The sequence below is a fragment of the Hydra viridissima genome, unplaced genomic scaffold, assembly GCF_058129835.1.
Source record: "Hydra viridissima isolate aposymbiotic clone 2 unplaced genomic scaffold, HvirCarnegie_v1 scaffold_8, whole genome shotgun sequence".
Classification (NCBI taxonomy): domain Eukaryota; kingdom Metazoa; phylum Cnidaria; class Hydrozoa; order Anthoathecata; family Hydridae; genus Hydra; species Hydra viridissima.
In genome coordinates this window covers 10,047,330-10,057,476 of record NW_028324307.1, presented here as the reverse complement: position 1 = coordinate 10,057,476, position 10,147 = coordinate 10,047,330, and the positions used below count along the sequence as shown (strand labels likewise).

Sequence of the window (10,147 nt, the reverse complement as noted above, 5' to 3'; positions counted from 1 at the left end):
TATATATATATATATATATATATATATATATATATATATATATATATATATATATATATATATATATATATATATATATATATATATATATACTTATTTAAAACTTACACACACAAAGAACAATTACGAGTCAAGCTACCGAATTTACCAAAGAAAAAGAGTGATTCATCAACACAAGTTTAATTCTGGTCATGGCATAGTTATACATTCTTAAAAAACATAATTTAATAATACCGATTCACATTTTTATTAACTACATTGATAGTGGATGTTTCATTCAAAATTTATCCTTGTTATTAGTCATACGCGTTTTGCGAAAATTTCTCCGACTGAATTTCTAAGCGTAACATTTTGTTTTATGACATCACAAACGTGTGATTTCAAGAGTTCAGTTTTTTGTCAGCCTAAGTTTAATAATAAATAAATGTAATACGATTTCATTTTTAAATTCGATAAAGGACTCCAAACTTCAATCTTTTTAGAGATTTTCGAAGAAGTGTTTTTTAGAGATACTATGAACGGTGAATATATATATTTTATACATTGTACGCTTAGCCTCTATTGAAAATGATAAATTGTTTAGATAAATATAATACTAATAAGTTTAAAGAATAAAAAGATGGTAGTGAACCTCCTCTCATCGCTACCATCTTTAAATTAAACAAAAATTAACATTTAAAGCATAAGTTGTTATTTTAAAAGTGATAAAATTAAGGTGATGGGTTCACTTTCAATGGATTCAAGTCTTTATATTTGGGTACGTTAAAATTTTTTTTTTTTTTTTTTTTTTTTTTTAACTCGCAAAAAAATTTCTTCTTTTAGTTTTTATTCACCCATAAAAAAACTTCTTGTTCATCCAAAAATTGTTCTAACTTTATTTTTCAAGCTTCTACAGTTTTTTTATTATTGCTTGTTTATGTTGTTATACCTACTCATCATTTATTTATATGAAACGAGTCTCCATGTTTTCCGTCTTCTCCTTAAAGTTTTTAGTTTTTCTCTCTCCTCACAATATCATCAATAGAAAATACAAAAATAAATAAAATCTTTATTCAAGTGATTTTTTTTCAAAGGGTAATTTGTATCTGAGCTATCTTCTAGATATCTTTCCGATACACTTTCTTATATCATTTAAAAGTTATATTTTTGTTGCTCAGGTTGACACTTTTTGACAACTAAACTGATACTAATATGACAATATAATTTTGAATTAGAAGCTTTTTGAAGAAAGATTGTTCTAACATTAACCCAAATATCGACGCGTTGAATGCTTTTTTCTCCATTTCAGATTTGTGGACATGCAACCCGTCGATAAAACAACTTTCTTGCCTTTCTTCGGAGTTTTTTCTAAAAGAGCGCCACTCTTTTTGAACTTTTTTGAACTAAAATATTTTTATAATTTCTCTAACATGTTTTGTCTTCAACTCATTTAAAGCAAACTATAAAAAAAAATTGATACTGAGAAGTATGGAACATCTTATTTCATACAGAGCTTAGCAAAAACTGAAACGCCGAAAAATTAATATTTAGAGTTTATAATCAAATCAATTCAACAAAGAAAGATTTTTTTCTAGCAATCTTATTTCTTTTTTAAAACTTTTATTTGAAAGAAAGAAAAAAAAAAAGAAATTTAAATCAAAGATAAGAGAAACTTTAAGATGAAGAGAATCAAAACGCAACAATTTGTTGTATTAATAACTTATCTAAATATTGATGTTATCTCTTAAAAAAAATGTAGACATCTTATCTAACCTGGAATCTCACCTGAAATCTAATTTTTTGCATCCTCTTATAACTAAACTTTAAAACTTAAACTAATATCATTCCATGATATACTTGTGTGTGTGGGTATGTGTGTTTGTGTGTGTATGTATATGTATATGTATATATATATACGTTTATATATGTATGTATATGTATATATATCTATACGTGTATATGTATGTATGTATGTATGTATGTATATATGTATGTATGTATGTATGTATGTATGTATGTATGTATGTATGTATGTATGTATGTATGTATGTATGTATGTATGTATGTATGTATGTATGTATGTATGTATGTATGTATGTATGTATGTATGTATGTATGTATGTATGTATGTATGTATGTATGTATGTATGTATGTATGTATGTATGTATGTATGTATGTATGTATGTATGTATGTATGTATGTATGTATGTATGTATGTATGTATGTATGTATGTGTATATACATTTATGCATATACATGTATATATATATATTGTATGAATATATATGTATATAATTTGTATGTATTTATATATACATATACATACACATCGCATTGTTCAAAGCCGAAACGCCGATGCTTAATTTGTTCTTTAAAGTGTTTTTACTTTAAAATTTTTTGCTGCTTAGCGATAAGTTTTTAATTTATTTTCATAATTTATGACGTACGTCCATTCACTGTCGTAATAACCCTTCGTTTTTAGATAATAACCGTCTTAGTTGATTGCTTTAAAATAGCTTTCGTTTGCACGTTGTAAGTTTTTGCTGTTGGTTGAAAAACATTCAAGATTTTAAAGGTGCATTAATATTTTCCATAGAATTAATTTTTTTTAGAATTTTCGTTTAAAACTTAATCAACAAATTATAAAAATACATACTTTCTAACTCTGCGTTTGCTTTCTTATATTGAAATAAAGAAAAAGTTTGCATTTTCTTTATAATATTTTGTATTTTAAGAAAGGAATAAAAAATATTCATATTTATCCATTTCGACTTTTCCCATGAAATGTGCAGTTGTAAAATAAATATGCTTAAAAGTCTACATTTGGTGTCAAATCATTATTTATAATAGTGTTATAGTGTTTTAAGACTCAGAGTAGTACAAACCTGTTCAGTTCTTTTTTCACCATCTCCTTTAAAAAGTTTTTAAAAATACTTAAAAAAGTACTTAATACAAAACAAAAAAAGTATAAAAAATAAAAAATACGTCTATTGAACTCTTAAAAAATCTGAACTTTTTACTTTTAGTAGCTATTGAACTCTTAAAAAATCTGAACTTTTTACTTTTAGTAGGCGGAAATAACAATGTTATGACCGCATTTGTTTCTTACAATTTTTAGGTTTCGAAATAAATGCGCCAAAGCGTTTCATAAAAGTTACTAAATGGAGAGGTTTAACATTACAATGAAGTATGAATGCCATTTATTCATTTATCAGAGAACAACAAGATCTTTGATAATTTTTATGGTAACTGATTTGATTTTTTTTTTGTCAAATCAAACACTACTTATAAAGAATATGTTAAACATATTTGCAACGTGAAAAAAGGCCTTTAATTTTTTAAAACTTTCAGTAGTTTTTTTGGGAAAGATAAAAAAAGTCCGGTTCTTGTAACTTTTACCTAAAATAATACCGATTGTCTTTGTAAAGCAAAGTACCTCGCCATTTTTTGAATTTTTAATTTCATAGAACTTTGTAAAGCAAAACCTTACCATTTTTTGAACTTTTAGCTTCATAGAATTGTAGCACTTTATTAAATTTTGTATTAAGCTGTTTTTCCAAATTTAATTTTTTACCATTTTTTATGGGCTTCTATAGGATCTGTCCCAAACAAGGGACCAATCCAATAGAAGAGGGAGTTTGAATTTCAAATTAAACAATCAATATAAGCTCATTTAGTTTGTTTTAAATGAATCGTGCTTATCACCCTATCCTTTTTTCTCGTAAGCAGTCGTAAGACAATTTTTATCAGAAGACAATTTTTTTAAAATTGACAATATCAACCACGTTGAAATGACATGTTGCTTTCAATTCAATTTTTTCAAGATAGCATGAACATGTATTTTTACCACTCTCATCGTTAAAAAATAAATTTGTCAAACTAGTTTACATATTTATCTAAAAACGTGAACGGATTTCATTAGTTAAAAAATGCTTTTTCATAGATTGGATTGTGGTCGCTTCTATTTTCCTGAAAGGATATCCTCATAAAAGAATGGTAAGGAGTCTGACCGCATTTTCTTAAAACAAAACTTAGCATAGGGTTTAAAAAAGATTTGAAAATTGGCCACTAATAAAATATATAAAATTGGCGCCGAATATTTTCATTAGAGCTTTGAGGGTCGTTTTGGTTTTCTCACATTTTTACATTCTTTCTTTTCAATATATTGTTCATAAAATAATAAAAAAATCACGCAAACTTAACTTTTTTGTTTACATAATATGAGCATATTAACATAAGACAAAATATATATATATACAATGATATTTATATGTAATATAATATTTTGAAATAATATCGTGATATAAATTTCATAAATTTAATTTGTAATTATTATGTTCTTATAAAAAACTATATTACGTTCTTCAAAAACTCTCTTAAACTTTTAAGGCGTGTTTATATTTAGAGTTGTTTTTTCAGTTTTCTAAATGAATAAAAATAAATGAAAATTTAATATAAAGAAATGACAAACATGGTTATCAACTGGAACGGCGTAGAACACCGTGATGAAGAAGTTGAGAAGCAATTTCGCACTAGAGGATGTGCAACACTTTCAAAGGTAACATTCTCTTTAAATATTAAAATAACATTTTTACATTATAAACAGAAATAAAATGCTGCAACGATTTTACCCCGTATACTAATTACAAATGCATTTTTATAACTTGCATTGATTGTTAAAAATTAATGATACAGTTATGAGTACGACTTTACATTAATAAGTTGTTATTGCTATTCACCTAACAACCAATCATCGGCTCAGCTTTTTTCGAATTTAAGGGCTTTCAGCAAATATTACCAAAAAAAATTCTAAACCGTTTCATTAAAAAATATGCATAACCGACTTGATGAACAATAGGATACTAGCTAGTACTCCATAAAAGCCACATAAAAATTAACAAGTTTTAATAAATAAAGGACAAAAAGGATTTAGATTAAATAGTATCTGTAAGCAATCATGGATCATGGATCCTTTACTATTGAGTGTTGAAAGTTTCATCCTTAGCTGGTTTTGTCATAGACACGGAAGCCCAAGAAATGGATTCGGTTTTTTTGTTTTATGATTCGGTGTTGTCATCATCATCTTCCTCAATACATTAGATGTTAGACTCTTGGAGCTGGAAAAAATTAAAAAAAAAAAAAAAAAATGTCCTATTGATATTCATGCAAATTTGATCTAGTTAATGTAGATGAGGCCTTTGAGGATTTTGTTTTTTTGATTCGTCTGTAAAAAGTTTTTTGTTTGCAAGACTTTGCTTGGTTTTCTGGTCCTCGATATTAACTTTTAAGTGCTGTTTTCTGTATTTTCAAATACCAAATGAAGTTAGTAACGAAGTTTAAATGAAATTTTTAGCGATAATTTAATAAAAATTTAGTTTTAAAAAGAATAACATTAAAACAGAAGAAATTGGATAAAACAGATTTTTATCCTACTTGTTTGTGTACATATCCAGTGACGTAATAGAAAATAGTAACGGCCTGAAGATCTAAATAGTAATATTGTTGAATTTTTCAGACGAAGCATACATTGCATATATCTGGCTCACTCTCATCTAAAGTTTTTTCTTCAGTAGGGAGGTGGAGGATGCGTTTATCTTGTGAATAGAAAAACTCAATATTTCATCTGAAAAAAAAAATCTAAAGGTGATGGTTAACGAATGGAATTAAATACAGATACCATTTGAAGTCACCTATTTGAAGAAATTCGGAAAACGAGAATTATACAAAGCGCCATGACATCATTGAATGGTGTTGCTTGTTCATTTTGATTATTTCCGAAACTGAGGATCATTAATTTTTCATCAGCGTATTTTTTATTATCATTTTGAATTTATGCGGATGAATTTTAATTGAATTATCATTACTATTATTTTTTGTAGCTGGTATAGCTTTTTATCTAAAAAAATTGAATGGGAAAACTAAATTTAGTTGCTCATAAAAAATTTATATTATCTTAAAATTTAAAGTAAAACAGTCAAACTTTATCGGGTTTTCTAACCAGAACCTGATTTATCGGGTTTTCTAACCAGAACTTAGTTAGAGATCAAATCTTGTTTGATAGGATTTTTACTGAATTTTTTTTGTAACAAAAATAAACATAAATTTTGTTACAATCTCAAATCTACTAATCAATGTTACAGGAAAATGTAAGATTTGTTTTTACATTCGTAGACATCTGGCACAACAGCAGGTATGTCAGCAGGTATGTCTCCTTGTACAAGTTTCCCATCGAGATCGAATTACAATACCTTGGAAAATAAAGGGAAAAAGCGATCTTCTTCTCTGGGTTTTCAAGAAACCTTCAAAACTACGGTACTTATTTTTTCTTTTTTCAACCTTTGTTTATCCTTTATTTAGTTATTCGTTTGTTTGAACCAAGGAGGTTTAATACATTATTAGTATTAAACCTCCTTGGTTTAAACAATATTTTTGATTTTACAAAACTTCACTGTTTAATTCACTCACTGAAGATTGTTTAATTCACTGAAGATTGTAAATAAAAATTTCCGGCTAAATGTTTTTTTTTGCAAAAAAATAGTTTTGTTTTAAAAACAAATCATTATTTGTTCGCCTAACTGGAAAATATGTAAGCTGTGTGCCTTTCACTTAATTGGTCGAATTATTTTCCTCCGTTCAATATACATCGTATTATTAATTGCATTGTTTATGTTAAAAAGAACCAGATGGTTGTTTTATACGTATTTTATTTGGTAAATAAGAATGTTTTCTTTTTTTTTACTTGAGAATGTTTGCTTTTGATTTTGTAACGTGAAAATGTACGGTTGTTGTGATTCAGATTAATGCAGATTAATTTTTGATTTTATTTGAAACTAAAAGATTCCAATAGTTTAAATGTTTTCTACGCAAGACAACGTGTTATTTTAGTTATATAAACTTGTGTGTTATGAAAATGGTAATCACCAGCTTTTATTTGAAAAAAGAGAGTTTGTTTAGGATTTGACCATTACACTCAAAAAAGTTATCAGTTATATTTATTTATATTCTATTCATTTCTTTAAAGTTAATACTTTTTAAAGAAAACAAGTTGAATGTTTAGGCTTCAGTATTTGGTACTGTGCTTCATTCGAAGAAAAATAAAAGGGTAAGAGTATTTATACGCAAAAAAAAACTGATAAAATTTTCTGTTTTTTTCTTCATTCTGTAACTTTTTTGTTTTCTTTGCAACTCAAAGCATAATTAACTTCAAATGTTTTACTTTACGTATTTTAGAAATCAAAAGATTCGATCTCTTCCTTCACTCCTCCAATGAATGTCATCGAGGTAACTTAGCTTTTATGTAGTAAGGAAAGCACGAATCTCTCATGAAACACTTTTGTTAAGTAAAAAGTGGAGATTTACACGATGGAAAGCATCATTAGCTGACAAATTTTTATTTTTGTTTCCAACGTTTATGAAAATCAATAAACATGGAATGTAAATATTGACAAAGGTTTTGACACTAATTTTCTTTAGGGTGCGAACTATGTTAATGGGAAATTGGTGGGCATAAGTAAAGAAGAAATTGTGCGTCTTTTAACACCAACTAAAAGTTATTACCCTGATTTGCAAAATATCTTTACCATTTCACTATGCTGCCGTCTTTACACGCATCCTTTAGAAATACTCGAACATGTGCATAAATCCGTAATGGTCGAACTAAGTTTAAATAAAGAAGATCATAGACTGGTTTTAAAAAGATTAACTCAATTATTAGATCAATGGGCTAACACATTTCCTTGCGACTTTAAAGAAAAACCTGACAGGGAACGTCTTTTGCGCATTTTCAATTTTATAACCACAGTTCAGCCAGATTTAAAAAAAGACGTAGCTCAAATCACCAAAAATCTGAATATATATTTAGAAGATAGACTCAGTTTCATTTATAGATGTAATCAAGATGTCATCGAATATGACGAGGTATATCTTTTAATGGATCTATGTAATAACGAGCCGATCGTGATTGCTGAACAGTTAACAATTATTGAGTTAGAAAGGTTTTCTAAAGTTACACTAGAGGAACTCGTTCGAAATTTTGCGCTGAGTAAAATTAAAAAGAGTGCAAAAAAACAAACTGACAAATTTGCTGAAGCAGGAAAATCGATGGTTGAAATTTACGCTGACTGGTTCAACCGGTTGAGCCATTTAGTGGCAACAGAAATTTGTATGTGTCCCAAATTGGAAGAACGTGCCAAAATAATTAACTTTTATGTCGAAGTTGGGAAGCAATGTTTTAAATTAAGTAACTTTAACTCTCTAATGGCTATTCTTACAGGATTAAACATGAGTTCAGTTAATAGAATGAGGAAAACATGGTCACATTCGAATCGTTCTGGGTTTTTAAAACTGGAGAGAGAACTGTCACCAAACAATAACTTTGCAAGGTATCGCGAAACCTTAGCGTTAAGAAAATCTCTAAAAGACTCAACAAAGTACGTTATTCCTCTTTTTGCTCTCGTTTTGAAGGACTTAACTTTTGTAAATGAAGGATTTGAAACGTTGCTCCCTAACGGACGGATCAACTTTGAAAAGTTTACGAACTTTGCAAAGGAAGCTCGAAGCCTTTTAGAACTTCAGTCAAAACGTTGTAAATTTCAACAAATCAGTAAAATAGCTGATTATCTCTTACGCTCTCCACTGTGTAATGATGAAGGACTTTATAAATCTTCATTTGAAGTTGAACCTCCGGATTCCAGTTTTGAAAGGGATCGGTATCGGTCGGTTAAAATGAAAGTAAAGTCAACTTAATTTTTTAATTTTGAATCAAGAAAAACAATTTTTGATGTAAAACAATTTTTTTCCGGCGATGGCTGTTTTATTAGACTTCAGTTACATTGCTTTAAAAAACGCAGCTGACTTTAACACTAAATTAAGGCTGGTGTACAGTGGGCTGCAGCCCCCCTTCTTCTGAATTAATCCTGCTGTTTAACGAAAAAAAAGTATTCTTTTTAAACTTTTAATAAGTTTAAGACTGGAGAAGATGCAGCCACAAAACAAATTAAACTGTATAAAGTTCTAAACTTGACATCTAAATCAGCAAGTTGCTGAGTTTTTTAGTGTTGAGTGTCTTATTCAGGTTATAAACGATTTCACTGTTAAAAACGACGCCCCTAGCGTTGTTCAGCTAATGACAACGGATGAAGTGTATTAAAAATTTTGTTACTTTTCATGCTTCCTAACAGCCCATGTTGCTGTAAGTATAACATATGGAAAACTATGTTGGTGCGGCAAAAAAAGTGTATGAAAACTTAGTTATTACAAATAGATAAATAGTATGATTATGTTTGTACTCGATTTTAGGGTACATAAAGAGGCTTCCACCGTTCTTAATACAAATAGTAGACGTTTATCTAAACGTTGACTTATATTCAAAGTATTTTCCATTTTTAACATTTTATCAACTTTCGGTAAACAGATTCTGGAAGAAATCTTAAGAAATTTATATATATTGAGCCATTTTTTTAAAGTTGTTTTTTGATAATTATTGACATTTAATGTAATAAATACATTTTGGGTAATTATCCGAAAGCCAGGTATTAATTATCAAAGTTTATATACAGTACTATCAATGAAAGGGGTAGCAATATAATTGACACTCGATTAATACCAGTTACAACGTTGATAAGAAAAAAGTGGATATTTTTATCCAATTACCCAAAAGCAGTTGGAAAGTACGTCACTTTTCTGTTTTATTTTTACATTAAACTTTTGCTCTGTTATAATTGCATTATATCAGCTAGACATACACAATTGCGACAAAACCATCACTCCACTTTGTTCAGACGTTGGTCTTTCTGGTAGTTAAGTGTTTTAGTGAGATTGATTATGAAGAAAATCATCTAACGTTCATTTTTTCAGTCATCAAACAGCGCCAGAATTCGCAATCCATAATGGTCTGAGGCGCTGATATTTAGGGGTTAGGCCGAAATACCACAAGAATGGTGCAAAGTCTTTTTTTTTGAATTTTTACAGCTCTTCCGCGTTACTTACCGGATATTAATTAAGGGGTGTAAACTCCCGGACTTCGGGATAGCAGGAAATTTTTATGACGTTCCCGGGAAAATTTTTTAAAAAGAGAATACACACAACTTTAAAAATTCTCCACATCTTTTGTGTATTACTTCAAGTATTAGTATTAACTCACTAGTTAAAGTATTTATTTGTATCTTA

At 28.3% G+C, this 10,147-nt stretch overlaps 2 protein-coding genes across 11 annotated transcripts in view; one reads left to right on the top strand and one right to left on the bottom strand.

The window, feature by feature from the left end:
* The window catches only part of LOC149884966 (uncharacterized), a 748,071-nt gene that overhangs the window by 547,719 nt on the left and 190,205 nt on the right, over positions 1-10,147 (bottom strand). The window lies entirely within an intron of this gene.
* On the top strand, positions 321-9,258 carry LOC145186525 (ras-GEF domain-containing family member 1B-A-like). Of its 10 annotated transcripts, none has more exons than XM_090095738.1 (9): positions 568-757; positions 2,463-2,555; positions 3,099-3,225; positions 3,924-3,976; positions 4,441-4,538; positions 6,152-6,292; positions 7,038-7,082; positions 7,211-7,261; positions 7,454-9,258. In XM_090095738.1, exons 5-9 carry the CDS (start codon positions 4,443-4,445, stop codon positions 8,723-8,725), a joined length of 1,605 nt encoding a protein of 534 aa, XP_089951864.1. In that variant the 5' UTR covers positions 568-757; positions 2,463-2,555; positions 3,099-3,225; positions 3,924-3,976; positions 4,441-4,442; the 3' UTR covers positions 8,726-9,258. The 10 variants fall into 10 exon arrangements, with proteins under 10 accessions (XP_089951860.1, XP_089951862.1, XP_089951864.1 ...); XM_090095737.1 differs by having other exon boundaries at positions 4,400-4,538; XM_090095734.1 differs by lacking the exon at positions 568-757 and adding an exon at positions 321-521 and having other exon boundaries at positions 3,924-4,538.

Excerpts from the sequence above, each read along its gene's own strand:
- LOC145186525 (XM_090095736.1), top strand. The coding sequence starts at position 4,443 with ATGACAAACATGGTTATCAACTGGAACGGCGTAGAACACCGTGATGAA. Across the intron at positions 6,293-7,037 it reads AAGAAACCTTCAAAACTACG|GCTTCAGTATTTGGTACTGT; the intron begins GTACTTATTTTT and ends TTGAATGTTTAG. Across the intron at positions 7,262-7,453 it reads CTCCAATGAATGTCATCGAG|GGTGCGAACTATGTTAATGG; the intron begins GTAACTTAGCTT and ends AATTTTCTTTAG.